Source organism: Dasypus novemcinctus, chromosome 7 (assembly GCF_030445035.2).
Source record: "Dasypus novemcinctus isolate mDasNov1 chromosome 7, mDasNov1.1.hap2, whole genome shotgun sequence".
In the NCBI taxonomy this organism is placed as follows: Eukaryota; Metazoa; Chordata; class Mammalia; order Cingulata; family Dasypodidae; genus Dasypus; species Dasypus novemcinctus.
In genome coordinates, this window is record NC_080679.1 from 24364571 (window position 1) to 24389096 (window position 24526).

Here is a 24526-nt window from a genome sequence, read left to right on the forward strand (position 1 = left end):
AGCCCGCAACTGCTCTGCACAGGCACTGCAGCTTCTCTATGGGCAAATTCTTCAAGGTCTGCTGCGATGATTCCACCAGGGAGGCGAGGACCAAAGAGGGCCCAGGCTAGCCAGGAGGTGGGATTTCCACAGGGTGCTGTCATGAGTATCTCTCCTTGGAAAAGAATGGCTGTGAGGACTATGTTCTAGTTTCGGTTTAAATGCACAAGGAATTAGAGAGAATTTCACCTGGGCAGCTTGGCCTGGCCACAGAAGTGTTTAATTTCTTTCATGTGATTATCCTGGGTTGCTCCATGTTGGAGAAAGCATTTGCACCCATAGGAAATGGGGTTTCTCTTCTCCAAGCCCCATTCTGAGGTCACAGTCCCGGGAAGATGATTCCAGGAGGCAGACCCGCTTCTGGAGGGCTGGAGTGGGGAAGGAGGGCTGACCTGTGGTCAGGGCCTACTGATGTTCAGGAATTGTCCAAACCCCGCTCAGGGATGTACAGCCCACACCCTGCGGCTGCTGAGGCTCCCTCCCTGGGGAACTATTGTAATCGCCAGAGAGAACCCCAAGCCAGGCAGCAGCCAACACGGGGATGGCACGGGGAGAAGAGGGGACACACGCTGGGGCCATGACTTCCTTCCTTTTCTTGGCTTCACAGGCCCCAGTAAACAGCCTCTTCCTTCGTGACACGGCTGATTTCCTCCGCTAAGTCGCAGGCGTCATCCCCACAGATCCTCACAAATCTTAGGGCGGAAGTAGCCCAGGGCCAATGACCGTCCTTGCTTTGCAGATGAGAAATCCCACGGAAGCAAAGCAACCAGGCCAAGGACTAGCTAGCAAATGCTAGAACTCTGGACTCAAATGAATGAGACCGGAGCTGGAGAGGAAGACCGAAGGCCGAGGGAGGGAGGCAAGGTGCGTGGAGCCTTCCACATGCCCCTCCTGCTGACCAGAGCCTGTGGGGGGTGGGGCCGAGGGAGCCCCCGCCAGGCATGAAAAGAAACAAACAAGGACCACAAGGAGAAAAAACCCCCAACCCGCCCCCCCACACACAGACGGAGTCAGGGGTCACGTGAGCACAACTCTACCTGAATCCCCTAGGGTAGCAGAATGGGGACAGAGTGCAGGGGTTAGGAGCGTGGGCTGGGCTGACTCAGGCTTCCAACAGGGGCTCTGCCTTCAACTGGCCCTGGCTCCTAGAGCTGGGCATTCCGACCAGGAGCCACCAGCCCCCTGAGACTAAATATACTCTTATTAAAATGAAAGGAATCGCCTTTCGAGGGTGCAGGAGCCACACGTGGTTAACTAGCCCCCACGTGGGACCATGCACATAGAGAATATTTCTATCATCACGGAAAGACAGACCAGCGTTGCTCAGGAACAAGTGGCCAAGGCTTTCCGAGGCCCCGGTTCCTCATCTGCAGCACGGGCACAGTAAGGGAAGCTGCCTCCCAGGGCTGGGTGCAGTGTGGGAACCCGGTCAACACAGGGCCAGGGGTGTGGGAAGCACACAGTAGGTGGGCCGTCCCTGTTATTCTGCTCTTCCACCCGCAGGACGTTTGTTTCCTGCCTGGGGACCTCTGCTACCCCAGAACCACATGTGCATATAGTACCCTGGGGCAGGTGATAGATGTTCCATAAAGGCTGCTGGTTGTGTCCCAGCTCGAGGTCACTTCGCTCCGCACATTTCTGCTTTCCTGTCTGCAAAATGGGAATATTGCCACCTCCTGCATGTCCCTCCCAGGGATGTACGTGGCACGACATAGCTTAAGTAAAGCAAGAGATGTGAACGGGTTTGGAAAAAGCATGTGGCAGGCGGCAAACTTGGCCCAGTGGTTAGGGCGTCCGCCTACCACATGGGAGGTCCGTGGTTCAAACCCGGGGCCTCCTTGACCCGTGTGGAGCTGGCCCATGCGCAGTGCTGATGCGTGCAAGGAATGCCGTGCCACGCAGGGGTGTCCACCGCGAGTCCCCTGCCACGCAGGGGTGCCCACCGCGTAGGGGAGCCCCACGCACAGGGAGTGCACTCCAAAAGGAGAGCCGCTCAGCACGAAAGAAAGTGCAGCCTGTCCAGGAGTGGTGCCACACACACGGAAAGCTGACACAACTAGATGACGCAACAAAAAGAAACACAGATTCCTGTGCCGCTGACGACAACAGAAGCGGACAAAGATGCAGCAAATAGACACAGAGAAGAGACAACCAGGTGGGGGTGGGGAAGGGAAGAGAAATAAATAAATAAATAAATCTTAAAAAAAAAAAAGCATGTGGCACTCTCCAAACAGAAGGACGTGTTTAGAGAGATGTGGCACGTGGCACCCAGGCAGCACTCAATAAACACATGTGTGATGGATGCGGGCAGCAGCCGAGGCTTCTGTTAAGCACACTTGTCACACTCCCCAGCCACTGGCCCCAACACATGGCTGTGGTCTGAGCGGAGTCACTCGGTGGAGTGGAGAGGGGTCAGGGGCACGGAGGGCTGGGGTGGGGCTGCCGGAGCTGGTGCGCACACACCCCACCCCCCAGACTCCCCGGTGTCCCTGTCCCTGGTTACTGTGATTCCCAATCAGGAACTGAGATCTGTGGGCTCTCAAAAGCATGCCCTGCTGGGGTGGACACCCCAAGAGGGCACTGGGCAGCCAGCCCTGGCTACCACGGCACCAGCAGAGCGAGGAACGAGGAAGGGAGGCCACGCCACACAGGCCTCATCTACCAGACTCCATATACGCCCTCCCTTGCCCTGCCCCTCACCCCACCCCACCCACCCCACCCATGCACACTGCTGACACCCTTTCCTAGCCCTGCCCTTCCCCCCGCCCCCTGCAGATGCTGGCCTGGGACCCCCTCCCTTGCCAAATGTCCATGCCACCCACTGGTTCCACCCAGTCCCGCTGCACTCCGGGTCCCCTGGCCTCCGTCCAGCCACTCTGGGCCAAACAGTGCCTTGTAGGGTAAGGAAGTCTGCTTCCTCCACAGAGAGCCGAAGCTGAGCCTGGACCCACGTGGCCGCCCTCAAGCTGGCCGAGCTGCTGGGGGCTACACTCTTGCCACTGTACCAGGAGAGGACCCAAGGGCTGGGAAATATGGAGGGGCTGGAGAATGCGGGCCTGGAGAAGGGCAGTCACAGTGTCCCCAAGGAACAGAAGAAAGAGCAGAGCAGAAAAAGGGGGCTCGTGGATACCTGAGCTGGTGTGTACGCCGTCACCCCTTAATAACACTAACAACTAACATTTGCCTACCACTTCACAGTTCATGAAGCTTGTTCGCAGTTGCTTTCACCCGTGAGGATGGTGTAATTATCTCTGGTTTACGAGTGAAGAAACAAGCGCAGGGAGGTTCCGCGTGGCAAACACAGACCCCCCCCTCCAGTCAAGGGCCAACAGCTGCCTTGTCCCAAGCTTCCTTCCCAGCCTTAAAAGGCTCCCAAATGGTCTGCAGCCAGCATGGGGGCAGCCGCCCCCAGCCTACCCCTTGCCAAGCCTCAGCCCCAGCCAGGTATTGACCCGAGCCCTGGAAGCAGGCCTGGGCCCCCTAAGGGGAGCTGGGAGCTGAGTCAGAGGCCAGATCCCAGAGGTGATGGAAGGACGGAAGCGTGAGGCAGAGGGGGCACGTGACTCAGCGGGGGGCGGGGTGGGAAGGAGAGGGTCCAGAACACGGGCCCCTGGAGAGTGAGGGAAGCTAAGGAAGTTAAAGACCCGCCAGCTCCTCAAAGCCCCCTGGGTGCCTCCAGAAGGGTCTAATTTAGGACGGGCACTCCAATAGGCTCCCTAACCGTGAAGGAACCACAGCAGACAGGCTCTGTCATCTTGTCTTCTGCGGCTCTTAGCAAAAGAGAGGGACAGAACAGTTTGTGCCAGTTCCCTCTCCGGGCTTGTGCTGCCCCTCCCCCTGCCGGTCTAAATCCCAGACTCCTTCAGGGCCCAGAGAAAGGCTCTGCTTCTCCAGGAAGGCTTGCTCCCCTGAGGTCTCTCGGCGCTGACATCCCAGAACGCTGATCGACTGCTAGACTGTTCTGGGCACAGGATTAAATCTGTCCTCTGATCCAGATGTGGTGACCCAACCGTTGTTCCTTGAGGCGTGAGTCTGAGTCTTTCCTTCCGGAGCCCTCTCTGCCCACCCCACCTTCCCCCACCCCTGCCCAGGATCCGGCATGCTGCCAGCTCCAGCAGGCTGAATGGGTTGAACTGGCCGTGCCTGCTGATACTGGTCCAGCCTGCCTGAACCAGAGAGAAACTGGGCCTAAACCCAGAGGAAGCCGTCTGACACCAAGTAAGGGCTTTCGTAAAAATAGAAAACAAGGCAGCCTCGGCAACTGCCTTCTCCCCAGGGTTGCTCCCAGCTGTGCCCTCTTTAAAGTTCTGAGTCCAGGAGAAGGAGCAGGGGCAGTGTTGTGGCACTCGAAAGCATGCCTTCTCACTGTGTGGGCCTCTGCTACAGAGGAAATGACCTCAGAAGGCTCCCAGTGGCTCTGAAGTCCTCAGTGCTGGCAGGTTCTTTTGCCCAGAGACTCAAGGACAATCTGCTTTCCCTATGGGACCCTGTTCAGGGAAGGGCCTCGAGAGAATGGCATTTAGAGGACGCCTAAAGCAAATTTCACTGACTTCACGAATTGGCCAGCCTGATGCCTGCCTCGGGAAGTGAAGGTGCTTTCACCAGAGCAGCCAACGCACCGACGGTGCACCTAGGTTGAGAGCGGAGCTCTGGGCTGTGGTGGGGAAGCAGCCTAGGGGTGGGGGGGCACATGGCCTCAGGACCACCTGGGGAGGGTCACTGCTCACCTTGACCATACCCCAGGTTCGATGGGCTCCCTACCTGGTCTCACGGCCAGGGTGGCAGCACAGCTGGCCTGGCCCAGCTCATTGGTGGCGGTGGCCACATAGCTCCCGGCATCGGCCGCCCGGGCCTCCCTGAGCAGCAGGGTATGCCGCTCGCCTTCAGCCCGGATGAGAAGGCGGCTGTCGCTCCGCAGCGCTGACCCGTCCTTCTGCCAGGACACTGCGGGAAGGCAGGGGCAGAACCAGCTTACCACGGCCCATCAGGGACCATCTTCGCTCTCGCAGCTCACCACACAGGAGCTCAACCCACTCCCTCCTGACCCTAGACCCTACCGAATTCTTTTTTTTCCTCTATTTTTTTTTTAATGTTACATTAAAAAATACATATAAAGGCGGCAGACTTGGCCCAGTGGTTAGGGCGTCCGTCTACCACATGGGAGGTCCGCGGTTCAAACCCCGGGCCTCCTTGATCTGTGTGGAGCTGGCCCATGCGCAGCACTGATGTGTGCAAGGAATGCCGTGACATGCAGGGGTGTCCCCCGCGTAGGGGAGCCCCACACTCAGGGAGTGCACCCGTAAGGAGAGCCGCCCAGCATGAAAGAAAGTGCAGCCTGCCCACGAATGGCGCTGCACACACAGAGAGCTGACACAGCAAGATGACACAACAAAAAGAAACACAGATTCCCGTGCCGCTGACAACAACAGAAGCGGACAAAGAAGACGCAGCAAATAGACACAGAGAACAGACAATGGGGGTGGGGGTGGGGAAGGGGAGAGAAATAAATAAATAAATCTTTTTAAAAAAAATACATATAAGAGGTCCCCATATACCCCCCACCCCCCTGACCCTAGGGAATTCCAAGGACTTTCCCTCCTCCATGAAGCCCAGGCCTGCCCTCCCCTCTCTCCATGGACTTGGAGAAATCTCCCTGACACACACCCAGGAGTCAGGGCCATCTCCCCCCCTCCCCTGCCCTGCCTTCAGAGGCCGCTGGGAGAAACAGGGGTAAAGCTCTCCCTCCCGTGTCACATGCCCCCACCCCCACCCTCGGCCCCAGCCTGGCCCCAGTTCACACTCACCTTGGGGCGGGGGGTTGGCGGTGACGATGCACTTGAGCAGCACGTCCGCCCCTGGTGCTGCTACCACTTTCTGCAGCGGGATCTCAAACACGGGGGCCTCCAGGGGCTCTTCTCCAGCTGACACATAGGAGTCATCGGAAGACTCTGTGGAGACACAGGTGACAGGGTTAGGGCGCACGGCCTCTGTGGGGATAACCCAGGGGGAGAGGGGGCCTGGGGAGCCCCACAGCTTTTGGAGCCAAACTCAGAGAGAGAGGCTTCCAGAAGAGGAGGGTCGAGGAAGGGTCTCTTTCCTGAATGTCCTGAGACAGGGGAGAAAGGGAGACAGGACAGGAGTCCTCAAACAGGACAGGGTGGCCATGACCCCACATTCGCGTGGCTGCTCTTCGCCATCCACATTCGAGTGTCAGCTTCTGGAGGACAGCAGGGAGTGGGCTCCCCGTGTCTTGCCATCCATCAGTCACCGGGTATGGTGCACCAGGTCCCATGCAATGTACTTTGAGGGTCACGAGAGCTTACAAGCCTCCAGCATTTACAATCTAGCTGAGAAAAAGACGCCAAGGGGAGAGCTGATAGTTACCCAAGACTTAAGCAATGATAGCGGTGTCACAGGACAACATGGGGTGAACTGTCATATTAGTGACGTGGGTGAGAGGCCACCGGATTCAAAGAGGGAAGAGCAGGTGGGTCCTGTGGCAGTCTGAGAATATTCATGAAGATGGACTTTGACTCCTTCATTCACCAAACAGTAACCCTGCACCAGGCACCAGTTAATACCAGGCACCAGGATGGGTACAAGGGATATGGCACAGGACATTGGTATAGAGACCATACCATGCCACTGTTGCAGGTATTTTCCAGTTCTGATATTCTATAAACTAAAGCGTGGGAAACAGATGTGGCTCAACCAATTGGGTTGCTGTCTACTATATAGGAGGTCCAGGATTCGATGCCCAGAGGCTTCCTGGTAAGGGCAAGCTGGCCCATGCGGAGTGCCAGCCCATGCTGGAATGGCCCCCTGCGTGGGAATGCCACCCAGCGCAGGAAAGCTGTCCCATGCAGGAGTGCCAGCCAACACTGAGAGTTAGCGCAGCAAGATGATGCAACAAGAGACACAGGAGAGAAAATAAGTAGACATAGCAGAACAGGGAGTTGAGGTGGTGCAAGAAAGTAATTGCCTCGCTCCCACTCTGGAAGGTCCCAGGATCAGTTCCCAGAGCTGCCTAATGAGAAGACAAGCAGACACAGAAGAACACACAGCGAAGGGACACAGAGGGGGGAACTGGCAGTGGGGGAGGGGGGAAATAAATACAATAAATCTTTAAAAAAAAACTAAAGGGCAATGTGGGCAGTCAGAGGAGCAGCAAAAACCCAATTCTGCAGCTTTCTTGCTATCTAACCTTGCACAAATTATAGAGATAACCACTCAGAACCTTAGTTTTGTGGTAAGATGGAACTAGTAAAACCCAACATCTTGCAGAGTTGACATACAGATTAAACGAGTTAACATAACACAAGGTCTGGCTGTTTGTGTGCAATAATGGTTGCTAGTAGGATGGTGGACAGGGGCCTGATCATCTCTAAAGGTTTTGAAGTGGTAATACTTCCATGAAAAATAATTTTGATGAACAATAAAAATACAGGGTGGCAAGTGCCATGAAGAAATGCTGGCAGGGTCTCCTGGGAGCAGTGGGTAGAGGCATCTAGCCTTGGGAGGCAGCTGGAAGGGGAAGTTGCCAGGGATGCCTTTCTCTGCTTCTCTCTGGGAGATGGGGCCCAAGTTGAAAGTCGAAAGATGAGCAGGAGGTAGCAGGGGGCATCCAGGCATCACACGGGAAGGTAGGTATGTGTCAGGACCACGGTCAGCTCAGCGGTGCAGGGACACCAGGACAGGAGAGAAGGCGCTAGCTGGGGAGGCTGGGTCAGATCTCAGCAGCCCTGCCGGCATCTCGCATTCCCCCATCATGGGGTGTGAGTGTGGAGGGGTTGCTCCAGTTCCCACAAGTGCCTCCCTCCACGCTTGGTCTTTGGCCATCAGCCAAGCAGGCCACTGGATCCAGGGGACCTCCTGCAGGCACTGGGCCCCAGACTTTGCTCACACCTCAGCCTCACCCAAGTTCCACCCAAGCACGCGCTCTGCCTCACCGGCAGGCAGATTCTAGCACAATCTTCCACTCACTCTGGAGCCTGAATCCACCCCTTCCCTGGCAAATTGAACAGTCAAAACTGCCCCTAGAAACCCTGAGCACAGCGGATGCTTTGACAGCACAGTCTCCACCTCACCGCGCCCCGCCCCGACACACACACCTTCAGGTCCCAGCACCATCTTAGCCCTCCTTGCAGCCTTACCTAGCTCAGGCGAGGTGGGCCGGGCCCGGCGACCTTTGCCCTGACTGCGGGTCACTCTGCGGTCCCAGGCCCCCCAGGGACCATCCTCCTCCGGCCCTCTGCGCAGCCTCTTCTGGGCCTCAGGCCCCGCCCTGTTCTTCTCCAAAGTCTGGGGCACTGCGGCGCCCTCCTGGCCCGGCGTGGCCCAGGGTAGAAAGCGCACAGCCTGCGCCGGGGGTTCCCGCTTCCGACCCGGAGGGGCTTTCGTCCTGGTCTCGGGGAGATCGGGGGCGGGGGGCGGCACCGGGCTCCGGCACTCCTGAATGGCTCTGCCCCGGGTCAGCGGGAACTGGTCCCGGCGCCTAACCTCCTGCTGCGGGCCTTCCCCCGGCTCTGTCCTGCCTGCCGGCCCGCGGCTCCGGGGCCTCCCGGGTTCATCCCCAGGTCTCCCCGCGACGCTCGGAGGGGGCGTCTGGGCGACGGGGGGGCTCTCGGCCCGCGGAGTTTTGGGGGTCGAGGGCCGGGAGAAGAGCGGGGGCTCGCCGGGCCCGCGTGGGGACGGGGCGCGGTGCAGCGTGGCGCGCAGGGACTCGTGCGAGCGCACCAGCTCCTCCCGCGACGTGGAGCGGCGGATGCGGCCCAGCTCCTGGGCGAAGCGCAACTCGAGGTCGGAGGCCGGGCTGCGTTGCCGCGTGCGCTCGTCTAGCGACGCCGCCTTCTGCTGGAACAGGCGACGCCGCTCCGCCACGCTGCCCGGCTGTGCCCGAAGCTCCTCCTGCGAGGCCCCGGGCGTGCCCCACGGCGCGCCGCCCTCCGACTTGGGCTGCTCCAGCGAGCGGGCCTTGCGCAGGGGCACCCAGGGCCGCAGTGGCGCCGGCGGCGAGTCGCTGCGCTCCAGGCTGCGCCTTCGCTCCTCGAAGAACTGCAGCTTGTCCAGGATGCGGGAGCCGGCGCGCACCAGCCTCGGCGAGCGGCCCAGCGCGGACAGGCGGCCCGAGGCCTCGCTCAGTGGCGTCTGGGGCCGGGACTCCGCTGTGCCCGCCAGTGAAGGCCCGGATGACTTGGACTTTTTCCCTCGCTTCTCTTCCGCGGTGGTGTCCTCGAGCAGCACCGGCTCCTGAGGGCGCCGGTGGGGCGATGTGGGGGTGGCCGAAGGCTGGGCGCTCGGTCCCGGCGGGGGCCGCTTCCCCACGCGGGGGGAAGGCGGGGGGAGCAGCGCGGACTTGGAGGGAGGTGGTAGGGCCGGGCGACGCGGGGCTTCGCTGGCCGGCTGAGGCTGGGGGTCAGGCTCCTCCCTGCGCAGGCCGCTCTGAGGCACGCTGCTGCAGAACCAAGATGGAGAGGGGTAGAAGATTTAGGGGGGCACCCTCCTCGATCCTCAGCTCATGACAGGAACTGGGCAGTGGGGCATGCTGGGCAGGCTTGGGGTGACATGGTCCAGACCCTCCAGCCCCCTCCCCCCGAGAGGAGGGCACAGCCAGAGCAGGTGCTGGGGAGAGAGGCTGCCAGCTCTGTCACGTGAAGACTGGGCTAGAGGCTGGGTCCAGGTTGCCCTAGCCCCAGGGGCTCTGGCCAGTCCCCTCTCTCCAGCCCCAGAAGCTGGGAAACAGCAGAAACAGAACTGAGCATCAGAGAGAGAAAAGAATGAGGCTTTGGACCCAAAGGATGAAGTGGAAAGAAGGGAGGGTTGGATGGGGAGTGGCCCTTTCAGGAATGCAGCCTCCCACTCATTCCTCCCCCCACCTGGCCCCCACACCCCTGCCCATCCTTGGCAAGACACCCCCCTTCAGAGTGGCCCCTAGAAGAACAGCAGCTGCCTCTTCCACCAGGCTCAAGCCCCATCCCTGTGACGGTCTAGCACCTATAAGGACCTCTGAGCCCATCACCAGCAGATAGGACACAGCAGGTGGCAGCTGCAGTCCCTGAGGGCTGAGGTGTTGAGGTGGGGGGCTAGAATCCTCAGGTTCCAACTCTCTATGATCAACCTGTCCTTGGGGAAGGTACCTTGAGCCCTTGGAACCCCAACCCCCGCCCCTCTGAGAAGCACAGAAGTACCCCAGGGGGTATGCTCAGTAGTAACTACCAACAGGACCTGAATATGGTGTGGGGAGAGGGAAGAGGGAAAGAGCTGCTCAGCCCTGAGTACCCCTCTCACCTACAGTCCTCTGGTGCCTCAGTTTCCTCTATCAGGGCCCTTGGGGCCCATCAAACACAAAGGTTAGCGGGGGAAAAAAAAAAAGAATCTGAGAGCTATTAGCATCATACCTGACGCATGAGAGGCAGCTTAATAAAAACTTGTGAAATGACTCACTGAGTACTTCCCATGTGCCAAGCATGTTCTGAGCACTTAAAATGCATTGTGTCATTTACTCTTCACAGCCATCCTTTGAGATAGGAATGGTTATTACCCGCATTAACAGATGAAGAAACTGAGGCTTAAAGAGGTGACACAGCTATGGGAAATGGTTGGTGCTAGGATCGAAACCCAGAGAGGCTGACTCCTGAGTCCTTGTTCCCTCCAAAATGTCTGGGTTTCTGTGAGCACAGAAGGGAGGAGAAATAGCAGGGTGTCACCCATGAGCAGAAGTTCTGGGGGTGCCTGACGGTAAGGGTGGTCAGCCACCTATATCACAAACCCACCTCTAGCTGGCTGGGGGCAGGGAGGGTGGCAATGGGAAGCACCCTGAGAAAGCGGTCAAGTCTCAGCCCGCCACCTCAGAGAAGCAGAGCCTACTCTGCGGGGTGGGGGGGGGCACAGCACAGTCCTCAAGGACAGCCTCTGGGAGCAGGGTCAGGCTTGGAGAGAAATTGGGGACAGCAGAGGAGACCTCTGCCGGCAGCGCCAAGCTCCAGGCCAGCCTCTGTACCACAGACATCACTAAGGAAATGGGTTCCTCCGAAGTTGCCATAGCAACTCCAGGCTCTGGCTGGGGCCTGGGAAAGAAAAGCAGGGAAGGAAAAGGCAAGTCCAGGGCCCAGGGGTACATGGTTAATGCCAACAAGATAAACCAAGGGAGCCTGCCCCTGCCCCTGCCCTCTCCCCTGCCCACTCCTAGCCACTCTATCCGCACTCAAAACAGCCTCCTCCCACCAGGCCCCTTCTTTCTCCTCCATGATGGTATCTCCCCCACCCACCCATCTCCATCACAAATCAGGCCCCCTACCAGCTCCCCAAATGCCCCCCAATACCTGTCATCAGCCACTCCCCTCTTCTGCTAGAGCACTCCCTCCTCTATCTGCTAGCTTCCAACTGGCTCCCCCCAAAATGGCTCCAGTGCCTGACTCCAGCACCTCCGCTCCTTACGGCCTCCTGCCAGGACAACCCTCAACCCCACCCTCGGGCGTTTTCCACAAGGTCTTCACTTCACTTGCCCACTGCTGCCTCCGTCACTCCAGCAGCCCTCCACCTCAGAGCCCCGTCTCCATGCACTCCCTCCCCCGGCCCCCTCTAACCGCCACCCCCACCCCACAACCTCTCCCTGCTTCCCCAGGCCCCTTGCCCCATCTGCCCCCTGACCACCTCGCTCTCTTCTCTCTCCTGGTTGCCTCTTGCTCGCTCCCTTCCTCTGTCCTGCTCTCCCGGGAGCTGCCGTGCAGAAAGGTTCCGTTCCTCCCAGAAAAAGGCCCACATGGGAACAGGAATGTGCAGAGATGAAACGGCAGCAGCTGCTGAGACAGCAGGCACGGAGGGGGCCCCCGAGGGGGGGGAATCCTGGGGACAACTGGAGCCTGAATGGGCGAGGCTGGAGAGGGGCCCCTGGGAAACTGGAAATCCTGGGGGAGCCGAGGAAGGGACGGAGGGGTCCACAAGACAGTGCAGATGGCACAGTGAGCCAGGACAGGTGGGAGCAGGAGGATGTGGGTGGTGATGGGGGGGGAGGATGGAGCAGTGTGGGAGGATGGAGCGGGAAGTGGGGGCCAGGAATGGAAGCAGTGGGGGGTGGAGAAGTGCACAGAGGAATGCATGGCGGTGGATTCCGGGGTGCAGGGGAGATGGGCGGTGGAGGCCTGGAGCAGTGAGGGGCAGAGCAGGACAGCGGGGTGAGGTGGGACGGTGCAGGCCCATGTCGGGCCATTACTTACACGTGGATCGAGAGCGCCCGTCCTCTGTACAGACTGAATGCGCTGCCATACGGGTCACTGGCCACCGAAAGGCTATCCTCTGACCCCCAGCTTGCGCCCACCAGATTAGCTCGAGATGCCCGCACCAGCGGCTCCACCCCCAGGTGCCGTGGCCCGGCCCCGGTTGCCTGTGCTTGCCTTGGGCTGCCCGGGAGGTGGCGGGCGCCACCCCCGCTGCCCACTTCCTGCTCCAGGACCGTCTGCCCGCTGCCCCACCAGCTCACTTGCTCCTCAGAAGTGCCTGTCACGGAGGTCGGGGGGGTGTCCAGGGAGGTGCCCACCAGGGTGTCGGAGCCCCCTAGAGAAAGGAGCACCGTGAGGCTGAGGCACCTCCTGCAGGAAACCCGCCTGCCTGCTCTTTGAGCACCCCAGGCAGCTCACCCGTGGGGGTGCTGAAGGCCCCATCGTCCCGAAGCTCCAGGCGCTGGGTCCCCTGCACGTCGCTGATGTCATCCTCACCCGTCTCCGAGTCTGGAGAAGAAGGGGGCTGGGCTGTGTGGGCAGGGCCCTCCTCCCGCTGACTCCATCTCTTCCCTGGCCACCTCTGCAGCCCCCACGGCAGGCCCCATCTTGCCACTGGTCGGGCTTCCAGCACCCTGGCTTCTGCCCTCTTTGGCTCCGCCCATCCTGGGCTGCTCAGGGGAACCCTTCCCATGCCAAGGCTCTGGTTCCATCTCTGAGCCCCTGGCTACTGACCCTTGCTTCCTTGGTACCCACGAGGCCACTGTCCCCTCTCCCAGCCACTTAATGGATGCCAAGGTCTTATCGCATCCACCTCCTCCCTTTATCAGTGATAGCTTGAGTCCCTGGGCAGCCTCCAAAACAGGGTCCTAGGTTCCAAGGCTCTATATTGTCCCCAGGAACAAAGGGGGGTCACCTCAGAGTCGTACTCTCAGGGCACTCCACCAACTGCAGGGCCAGCCTGTCCTCCACCCCAGACAAGCTGGAGCGGATCAGAGTACGGCTGAGGCAGGGTGAGGAGAGGCCAGGGCCAGCTGGGGCAAAGGGGCGTGGAGGGCTAGGGCAGGAGCCAGTTTCCTACCGTAACTTTGCTTTCTGCAGGAGCGGAAAACTTCGCTTCCATAGGAGCAGCAGGAGAGAGACATGGACAGACTGTTATCAGAGCGTTTGTGGGCTAGGGCATGGTGGGTAGACAGGACAGAGGGGGCATGTGGGTACCCAGCGCCCAGAGATGCCCTGTGGGAACAAGGCTGGAGGGAGGGAGACACCTGGGATGGGTACAGTATCTGTCATTCTCTATTTGCTGGGCTCCCACATGCTTTGGCTGGTTATTCCAGCTGCCCCAGCAATGCTGGTATCCTTGGTACTTACTGGTGATTGTATATATCCACAAGCTGTGCTCCCACTGACCCCGCACACACGTGCATACCACACACACACACCTGCTTGGGGACAGCCCAGCCATAGATCCCAGGCCTCTCTTAAGGGGTCAGGCCCACCCCCTACTACTGTATTTGCATGGTGTTTTGACCCCTTGCAAACCAAGCCCCATCTGCCTATCACCTCTACTGCGGAATGGTCCTCAAAAATGCCATTAGGCTAGTTTCCTGGGTAGAGTTTCAACTTCCCCAGAGTCTATTAAGTTCTGTGCCTCAGTTTCCTTATAGGTGCCATGGCAAGCAGAAGCCACGTACTGGTTGCCAAAGGAAGGCAGTGAGCTCACCACCCTCACCTTGGCCCCACGGAAGGGGTGTGCTAGCGCCCCCCGCCCCTTGCTAGGTCCTCTCAGCTGCAGGGCCCAGGGGACTTTCTTGGGTGGGTGGGGAGGTGACTGTGGGCATGTGTTTGGGCTGTCCTGGGCAGTCCTCAGGGCCTGGATGCCGCTCGAAGGGCCATGGACCAGGAGGAGGGAAAGGCATGGGCTAGAACAGGGACAGCCACTGTCCACGCACCATGGGTGAGTCGGCCAAAGGCCCGGCGGGAGTGGCCGGTTTTCTGGAAGAGAAAAGCCAGAGTGAGTTGTTGAGGGGGAGGCTCACCCCTGAGGGCCCTATACCTCCCATCCAAACCCGCAATCTCAAGCAGGAATCAGGGGGGTGGACAGAGAACCAGGGTGGCCAACTTCCCCGTGGGGGCGTCTCCCTTCCCATGCAGGCTACCCAAGGGAGGGAGAAGGGAGAGGACAGCAAAGCTGTGGGTCAAACGCTAGGGCTCCGGGGCTGGACAGACGCCAGCAGGACTGGGACCCCAGGACATCCATCCGAGAGATAAAAGGCTGGGGACAGGGCAGTCAGGCGGAGGTGGAGGAAGAGATGGGGGAGGGGTACTTAGGATGACTGGGACATGTAAGGAGAGGACAGATTCCTGCTGCGGAGAGCGCAGACACCTGGGAGAGGTGTCAAGAGGGCGGGGGAGGGGGGATGGGGCAGAAGGCAAGGTCCCCCAAAGGACCTCACAAATGCAGAAAGAAGGCCCGGGTATGCGCAGGACAGGGCAGGGCTTGGGCAATTTACTGAGCTCAGAGCGGATCCGTGTGCGTTGCTTTCGGAAGCTCCGGAAGATGGAAGGCTCCAGAGTGGGGGGACTGGGAAAAGCCGGGCGGGGGGCTGGGGCCGGGGTGGACAGAGGTGAGGGAAGACGTGATGGCCAAGGAGCCAGTGGGCACTCCACGCCAGAGGCTGCGGCGGGGGCCGCCCGCGGCGGTCGCGGGGATTGCGGGCGACGGGGTCTGCCCTTCAGCGTGGGCAGGGCCCTGGGCACGCAGGTCGCAGGACCGAGAGCCCCGGCGGCGCCCCAGCCCGCCGCCCTCCGCGGGGCTCGGGTGGAGCCGGCGGGATTCCCAGCGCCCCCTCCCCGGGGCCCGGCCGCGGTGACCCGCCCTCCCTCCGGGGCGCCCGGCCCTCCCTGCCCCTCCCGGCGCCGCCCGCCCCCGGAGCCCTCACCTGGAAACGCTTCTTCACCCACAGCTTCTTCATGGCGGGGGAGGGGGCCGGGCCGGCGGCCGGGCGAGGAGGGGACGGGCGGGGGCGGGGCGGAGTCGGAGGCGGGGCCGGGGGCGAGCTGGGGAGCGGGCGGGAGCCGGCGCGGGTGGCGGAAGGAGCCTCGGGGCGGCGGGCGCCCGGGCGGGGGTAAGGCGGTGGCGGCGGCGCCCGGAGCCCTCCCCTCCCTCGCCAGCCTGCACCCTACTTTACGCCCCTTCCTCCCCTGCGCTCCCTGAGGCAGCGCTCACCTGCCTCCTAGCACGACCCCCCCACACACACCTGCCCGGGCTGAGTCCCGCACCCCCACCTCTCATCTGCCTCCCGAAACCCTGGACACATGGGGAAACTGAGGCACAGAAAAGGGTCCAGTGGCCCCTAATTGGGATCACTCTCTCATTGGCGGCCCATCGCGGCCTCCTTGCCACCCCACCCCCCCTCCCGCAGGGCCTCCCTGGAAGGTCAGCGGCACCTCCACTTGCTCATCCACCAACACGCGCACACGCACTCTATGCCAGGCGCTACCCAACTCCCCGCAGCCCCAGCCCGCTGCAGGGCACGGGGGGTGGGGCTGCAGGCACCTAGGTCAGACTGGCCGCCAGGGTACTCGCGAATGGGGGCTCCTTGCTAAAACAGACCTAGATCGTGAAACCTGCCCAGGCTCCTCAGGAAAGCCAGAGAGGGTCCTAGATTTCTCCATGGTTGCTCTGTCCCTGACCTTCAGCATCCATCCCCACACGTATGCGAAAGTGCCCAGAAAGTACTCCTATTATTCACAGGTGAGCACAGTCGCCACACTTTTTTGTGCACACGCACACTTCTACCCCCCAAACAAATCATTATGCGACTATTTCTTTAGCACTTATTAAGTGCCAGGCACTTTACAAATGGTACCTCATTCATCACAACTCTTATGAGCACCCCCGTGCCCATTTAACTGAAAAAGCAACTGAGGCTCAGGGAAGTCTGATCACTTAGCCAGGCATACAGGTTCTGTGACTCCACGTGGCCTCCACATTCAAATTCCTATCCCACGTACCCGGGTGGTGCCTGGTTTCTGAGCTGTGACTACGGAGTAATTATTGTCAACACTGACTGCATGCTTACTATGTACCCAGCATTGTGCTAAGCTTTAGAGAGGAATAAACTCATTTAATCCTCAGAACAAGGGGGGAGACTGAGGCATGGAAAGGTTACTTCCCAAGGCCACACGGACAGTTGGGGGAGCCAAGATTCTGACCCCAGCCCTTTAACTGCATTATTGACCACTGTTGCCCTAAAGCCTCTTGTGCTCATTGGACAGTGGGTCCCTGACTTTCTCTGTTTAGCCTGGTCTAACATAATAAACACAGGGGCAGACCACTGCGCTTTGTGCAGCCTGCACAATGTTTTTGGTGGGGCAAATGTGCTCCCTGACAGCAGCACCTCCCTCATTTACAGTTCCTGCGTGGTCCAGGAGTTACTTGAGTTTGTGACCCCTGTGTTTTAAAGTTTAAGGTCATGTCTTGTATATTCTGCAGGTGACCCTGTTTCCCAGACCCCCAGAAGCAAATGTGGCACATGCAGACACATGCCTGGGGACATGCACGGAGGGTACATGTGTAGGCCCTGGACACCTACAGGTGCCTTCCCTACCCAGCCCCCAAACACACCCACTCACAGATGCGGTAGCTGAGTGGGGAGAGGAGAGGGGGTAACTTGAGCCCCTGTTCCCTGGGAGAATCCGAGGGGCTGGCACATTCCGTAGCAAAAATAACCAATGGGCAGCAGGCGTGAGTGACGGGACAGCTGGGCCCAGGAGGGGCCTGCAGGCTTCTGTGTTCCTGCCCTAGGCCTGTACCACCCTGGTACATGCTGTCAGGGTGGGCCTCATGTACCCTTTGCCCCCCTTTACCCCATGGCTGGGCAGCTGTGCCCCCCTGTCACTTCCCCAAACCCAGTCTTCCAATTTCTGCGCTGCCAGCATTTCCCTTTCACCAGATAAAACCCAAGCCATCATGCCATGCTTGATGTCTCCTGCAGACCCTGATCTGAGCCACATACACCCACTCTCCTCTCCTGCCCATTTGCCTCCTCTCCTTCCCATCTCTGTTCAGTTTCTCCCATCCCGCCCTTTGCCTACCCTGCTCTGTATTTCTGACATGCTATATGTTACTCATTTATTATGTTTATTACATATTGTCTGTCTCTTCTTGCTAGAATGTTATTTCCAGGAGGGCAGGAATTTTGGTCTGTTTTATTTTCCACTGATGTATCCCAAGCCTCTAGGACAGGGGCTGGCACACAGTAGGCACTCAATAAATATGGGGCAGGGGGAGGTGGCAGAGATGGGAGTGGAGAGAATGAGGGCGGGGCGGGGGGGAATAAATCGTCCTGGAAGTACTCCATTCAACCAGCGCTCTTTCTCTGTCCAGACTCAGACCCTTCTCCAGGAAACAGCTGGGATGACCATCTCCCCATTCCATTCAGGATCTTCCTGAAATGGCCTGGCCTTGCTTCAGGAAAGGATCTCAAGCTTGGGCTTTGGCTGACTTGGGAGCCTCTTGCTCCCCTCTCTCCTCCCTCCAGGGCTCCTCACTGCTCCCGTTCTGGCCCCTCCTCCTCTCCCCCACTGGGTCTCGGCCTTGCTGGTCACTAGCCTGAATGGATGGTGACACTATACCCATTCCCAGCTCCGTATGAGCTTCATCCCAGCTTTCCATCCAAACATTCCAAATTCCAAAGAGATGATAGGTGCATACTAGCCATGGGTGCAGGTTCTAATGTATTCCCCATCTTCCCCTTTCCTAACCTGACCTTGTCTCCCTAGCTCTAACCTCTCCATCCCATGTCTTTATGTCTCCAGGATCAGGTCACTACCATCTGTTGACCTTTGACCCCTCTGATAGATACCAGAGTCTTCCAGAAACCTCCAACCAATAAACATGGTAAGCATCATCAACTCAGTCCTTCTCTTGGCCGTGCCCACTTTGCATTACCCCAGCCCTTTGGTGCAGGCCTCTCAAACCACACATGCCACAAGCTTTGAGGTTGGCACTTGCTTTGGTCACTTGATTTGCATGGTGTTCCTCAATTGATGTCTTGAAAGAGAAGGATGCCTGCCTGTCTTGGAGACTGGACCAGAAGATGGGTTTGGGGATTCTGAGAGGGGTAAGATGCTTATAACAACAGATCCTTGACTTAGTCTGCCCACACTTCTCTTTCCCCTCCCAAAAGGCAACATGGTCCCAGGCCCGGAGACCTGGCTTTCAAAGCTGGCTCTGCCACCTCACTAGCCATGCCATTGGGTAAGTTTCTTCTCTGAGCTCAGTTTTCTTATATGTATAATGGACATAATAGTCTTCCAGGGCTTAGAAGTTTAAATGATTAAATGAGAAGGGGTAAAAGAAAGGGCTTTTATACATGTTAAAAATTCTACTGGTATCCTGCATTTCTACCACCTCCACCGACTTTGTTTTCTACTCTTTCCTTATTTCTATGCCACCCCCCACCCCTATTTCTCATCTTCCACACTCTCTGACCTGCAATCCCTTCATCCCATCTAGGCCCCAACCTCCCAGGACCATGCCAATATCCCTCCATCCTCAAGCTAACATCACAGGCCTCAGGAGTGCCAGGAACCTTAGCATCATGTCTTGCCAAGCCAGATAGCAATCCCAGCCAGGAAGCGCCTCCTTCCCTCTGCAGCCAGGTCCTTGCTTGGCCCCTGGCTTCCTCGAGTACCTTGAAGTCCTCCTGCTGTTGATTTCCATGAGTGAGGGGGCTGGGAGTGGGGGTGGGGTAGGAGTTGGGGTTTGGACAGAAGGATGGGGAGGAAGCCAAACCCACCAGTCCAACCCCAGCATTACCAAAGCAAAGCCCTTTCCCATGCAGATCCTGTGGGAGGGGCGTGAGAGTTAAGCACATGGTCCTCTGCCTTTTATCTGTACAACTCAGACAAGTCTTTCCATCCTTCTGGGCCTCAGCTTCCCCAGGGTTGTCGTGAGACTTAAATGATATATCAAATCACAGTAAACAATAGCACATTGTTTTCTCCCATCATAGCAATTAATAAATGGTATCTCTTCATTTTATGATAAATGACTACTAAGGATTACTACCAGTGAATAATAAGGCTGCTTTGGGGATAAAGATTTCACTGGTATGAAATTGTTCTCAAATGTGACTTGTTGCAGCCCAGCCCCCCTTCCCACCCATGGATGGTCCAGATTGCAGATATCCTGTTTTAACATGACTGTCAGAAGGCCCCAAATCCAGCTGCACAGCACCCAGGGCCCTTTTTTCACCTAAGCCTTCAGGCTTGCACTTCTGCCCAGACAGTCCACCCCCTAGGTGTGCCCAGCCTGTCAGGTTACAGAGGGGCTGAGTAGCTGGGGACTCTAGCACCCCCTGACTCTCCCCACTTTGAGGGAGCAGGGCAGGCCAGGATGCACTCGGAAGGGCCAGGCCTGGGTGGACAGCTCTCCCTCCTCCTCCCTCTCCTCGCGCCAGAGCTTCTTGAGTAGTACCAAGTGCCCAGAGCCCAAACCAGAAGGACTTGGTTCTTAGGTCTGGGCTGTAACTAGCTGCATAACTTTGGTCTCCTTCCACTCTGGGCTACAATTTCCTTACCTGCAAAAGGAAGCGTTTGGAGCAGCAGTTCTCCAAGATCCTTTCCAACTTTAAACAAACATTATAAGCACCACTCTCCCTCTCAGCCCATCCGTAAGAGCTCTCTCCCACATTTGTACTCTCATCGACTTGCCTATCTTCCTCTTCGGTTTACTCTGTTTCAGTCCCCTTTGCCCCTGAGAGGTCCAGAGCTCAGAACCCCAAGGAGTCCACTCCTTTCCCAGCTCAGGGCTCTGCCAGGGCTCTCCCCATCCCCTGACCCCACCCCCAGGCTAGGGAAGCCCCTAACTGGCCAGGTACTAGGCCAACCAGGAGAAGACAGCGTTGCCCCTCCCTGACCCTCCCCGGCCCTCCCTGGCCCGGGCCTGGTCCACAGGGACCAGAAGGAACCAGACCTTGGAGACTCTAGGAGCTTGGGCAGGGCTCGGGGAGAGAGGAGATGCTGGCAGAGGGAGGCCGTGCCCCTGCCACATCTGCTGACTTAGCTATACCCTGGAGCATTCTTCCCCTCCAGCGGCTGAGCTCCTTCTTGCCTGTGTCCCCTCCCATTCCCACCCCCCACCCCCCAAGGATTTACCCCTACACAACACCATCCAGCTGGAGTGAGAAGTTCCTCTTCTCAACAGCTACCTGGGGGATGCTTTCCTGGACGATTCAAAAATGCCCAGAACAGGCTCTGTGACCCCCAAGCTCTTTGCCATCTCTCCCAATCACTGCTTACTGCCTCTTTCTTCCCAGGGCTAAGTCTGGCCGGGGCGGTTTCTGGCCTAGAGAAGGACCGTTGGGTTGATGTAGTGGCTAAGACTATAAAAACCCTAAAACGGACCCAAGGAGAATCAACTCTGGCCTGGCGCGCACCCATGAGCAATGGCCCAGGCCCAGGCCCCTGTCCTGCCTCAGACTTCCTCCCATCCCTTCTCATCCGAGCCTGGAACCCTACCCCAACATGGGCAGGGGCCTGAGAGCCGGCCCTGAGCGTCCCTCTTCCGTGCCCTCTGAATGTCCACTCTAGTAGCCTTGGCTCATGGGCTTTCTATGCCAACCCCACATACATATCTGTTTGTACGTGGTTCTTGGCCCATGTGCACACACATGCACAAGCACACGCATATGCTTATCTGTGGAGTCTTGTGTACACACCCATGGAGCCCTGACCCTGGTGCCACCTCCTGACGCTCTACACTCTGTTCATAATTGTCCACCCACTGGACTCTTCCAACCAGCCTGGGGCTGACCACATCAACCTGGCCATAGCAATGGACTATGAAGAGTTTTGACCCATCCCCTCAACATCCCAGCCTGGAGCAAGGGAGCTGTGCCCTCTCCCTCAGATATGCACACTTCAGGAAGGGTTCTCCAGTTTAAATTACTGGAGCTGCAGATGACAAAATTCTCCCCAGGAGGCCTCTCTTTATAGGGGAACTAGAAGGGCTTCCATCAAGAAAATTCCCAGAGAGGTCAGAATGGGAATCAGACTTGGCTTACTAAGTGCTGACCCTCGACCTCCAACGTTCCTGTGGGGAGCCTCTCTATCTCAACACCCCCTTCCCTAAGCTTTCCTCTTGATCTGCACTTGTGGGTCAGAAGCCAGGGCACCTGGGAAGAAGGCAGGTGGGAGGAACCGGTGCCTCCTCCGCGTGGCCTGGGCAGCCCTCCTCCACCCCTGAGCACCCCACCCTGGCCAGGCCCGCCGCCTCCCCATTACCTCCGACCTCGAGCACCGTGAGAACAGCCTCACAGGAGGCCTGGCCCCGCGGGTTCTGGGCCCTGCAGCTGTACACGCCGGCGTCCCGCGCCCCGCAGCTCCGCAGCCACAGGCAGCTGGCCTCGGGCACCGGCGCGGGCAGGAGCTGCCCATCCCGGAACCAGCTGAGGCTGGGCTCGGGCGTCCCGCTCACCACCACCCGCAGCCGCACGTCCCTGCCCGCCAACACCGCCGCGTTCTTCAGGGGCCGCAGGAAGACGGGCGCTCCCGCCCCGGCTGGCGGGGGCCCCGGCGCCGGCCCCCACCTTGGCCCGCTTCGGGGGCACCCCGGGGCTCGGGGGTGCCCGCGTGCCCGCGTCCTCGCCTCTCGTGCCCCGGGCTTTCTGCATGGCCTCTGCAGGCTGGGCTGGGGGGACGCTGCAACCTCGCGGCCACGGGGGCGCCCGGGGAGATGCTGCCCTGAGAGGTGAGTCCTGGGGGGCCGGCGCCCTGCCTTCCTGCTGCCCGCCCGCCTCCGGCCTGTGTTACCCAGAAGGTCACCGGGGCGGGCGGCCGCCGGTTGCGCCTCGGGGGCTATTTTTAGGGCCCCCGGCTCGGGTTGCGAGGGAGCTGAGGAGGGAGGGGGCAGCAGAGGAGGGCACTTGGCCTCCTTCTGCTCCTTCCCGTCCCTCCAGGAGCCCCCATCGCCTGTCTGAGGCTTACACGGGTCCCCAGGGCCTTGGTCCAGGACCCTGCCCGAGGCATGCCCGCTTCCCAGCCCACCCTCTTGGGGAGTCCGGTTACCTCTGGGCCCAATCCCATTTCCCTTCCCCCCTCTCAGGCCCCTGGTTCCCAGCCTCGCTGGGCACAGGGAGAGGAAGAGGAAATGGTGAACACGCGTGACGTGCCGCGTGTCCAGAGGCCAGGGGGATAGGCAGGCCGGGAGGCAGGCTCAAGTGGAGGTGAGTAGAGAGCTGGGGAAGAGGGACCAGTTGCCTCCCCCCACACCTCCATGACGGCGGGTAAACGGAAGACCAGGAGCCGGGATCGGGGTGGATTCGGGCTCTCAGCTGAACCGGCCCTTTCTTCCTGGTGACCCCTTAATCTCTCTCTCTCTTTTTTTTCCCTGGTATCAGCCCCGGCGATTGAACCTGGGACCTTGTAAGTGGGAAGCCAGTGTTCAACCACTGAGCCACACTGGCTCCCCTCTTAACCTCTCTTATCCTCTTTGTTCTCATCTGTAAAAATGGGTAGGGAAGCCATTCCAGGAAGAAGGAGCAGCATGAACAAAATCAGGGCATGATGACAGTCGATGATAGGTCCTGGAAATCAGAGGGGTTTGGAGCCAGAGAATCAGGGGCATGGGGGCAGGGGCAGTGGAGGCAAGGGAGATGGGGCCTGACCCGGAGGACTTAGCTTGCTAAAATCTCCGTCTGGAAGGAGAAGGGCGCCGTGGCTGAGTTTTAAGCACAGAAATAACAGGGTCAGAGATGTGCTGTGGAAGAATTCCTCTGGCAGCCACAGTACTGGGGTGGGCTAGCGATGAGAGAGTTGGAAGCCAGTTAGAGCCTTGGATCTCCAAGTATGGGCCTGTCAGAAGTAGGGATTCCCAGGCTCCACCCCCAGGGATGCTGGGGGGGGGGGGGCATCCAGGAATTTGCACACTTAACAAGCCACCCAAGTGACTCTGATGCTTCTGAGGGTTGCACTTTGAGAAACATTGTTGGGACATTACCCCTTTTAAAGATCCAGGCAAAATCTTTGTTTTGGAGCTGTTCTGTATCTTGACTGCAGGGATGACACACAAACCTACACATGGAATGGAATTGCATAGAACTAAATGTACACACACATACACACATACACACACACTGATGAATGCCTATAAAACTGGTGCATGCTGAGTAAGGTTGGCAGACTGTATCAATATCCATTTCCTAGTTGTGCCTTTGACCTACTACCTATATGAGATGTTACTATTGGAGGAAACCAAGTGAAGGCTCTCTCTTCCTTTTTTTTTTTTAAGAATTATTTTATTTATTTCTCCCCACCCCCGTGCTATTTTTCACTTGCTCTGTCTTTCTTGTTTCTTTAGGAGGCACTGGGAGCTGAACCAGGGACCTTTAATGCGGGACGGAGGTGCCTACTTGCTTGAGCTATCTTCACTCCCTGCTTTGTTGTGTCTCTCATCATGTTTTTTTCTCCCCTTGTCTTTTGCAGCGTCATCTTGTTGCGTCAGCGTTAGCTCACCGGTGCCTGCTCTTCCCATCAGCTCTGTCTTCTTTAAGAGACACCAGGAACCTCTGCTCCCTGCTTTGTTGTATCTCTCATTATGGTTTTTTTTCCGTGTCTCTTGTTGTATCAGCTTGCCACACCTGCCCATCATGCTAATTCACTGTCTTCTTTAGGAGGCACCAGGATCCAAACCAGCGATCTCCTATATGGTAGGCAGGAGCCCAGTCACCTGAGCCAAATCCACTTCCCTCTCTTACTTCTTAAAACTGGTAACACAAAGCCACCTAGCATTATGCCCTAACAATTTGCCTGGAATGGAGTAGGTAGTCAATTGAATAAATGAACTGTGTGGTCTTGGGTAAGTCACTTAATATCTCTAAGCCTCAGTTTCCTTCATTCAGGGTTTATTCATTCTTTCAGCAAACAATTTTGAGTTGCTGCTCTGTGCCTGGCACACTTCTAGGCACTAGAGATGTAAGAGCAGACAAAACAGACAAGAATTCCTGCCCCCTACATTCTAGGGAGAGAGGCAAGCAATAAATATAAATAAATAAGGAAATTATAAAGATCGTTAGAAGGTGGTTAGTATTATGCAGAAAAATTAAATGGGGTGAGGGTGACGGGAGTGTAGAGAGCCATTCCTTTTTAAATACTGGGATTGGAATGGGCCTTGCAAGGAGCATTTGAACCCATAACGAAGACGTGAAGAAGCAAACCGTGCAGACATCTGAAGAGGACCCCAGGAGGCCAGCAAGTCTGCGGAG

The 24526-nt window shown here is 58.2% G+C and overlaps 1 protein-coding gene across 1 annotated transcript in view; it reads right to left on the reverse strand.

Moving 5' to 3' along the window:
- Positions 1-22036, reverse strand: part of SPEG (striated muscle enriched protein kinase) — a 56509-nt gene extending 34473 nt beyond the window's left edge. Inside the window, 7 exon segments of the mRNA XM_058300063.2 lie at positions 4801-4983; positions 5844-5987; positions 8193-9493; positions 12255-12591; positions 12675-12764; positions 21549-21823; positions 21825-22036. Of these exon segments, the coding sequence (XP_058156046.1) occupies positions 4801-4983; positions 5844-5987; positions 8193-9493; positions 12255-12591; positions 12675-12764; positions 21549-21823; positions 21825-21937 (2443 nt within the window). The 5' untranslated portion in view covers positions 21938-22036.
- Between the last annotated feature and the right edge of the window lie 2490 nt (positions 22037-24526).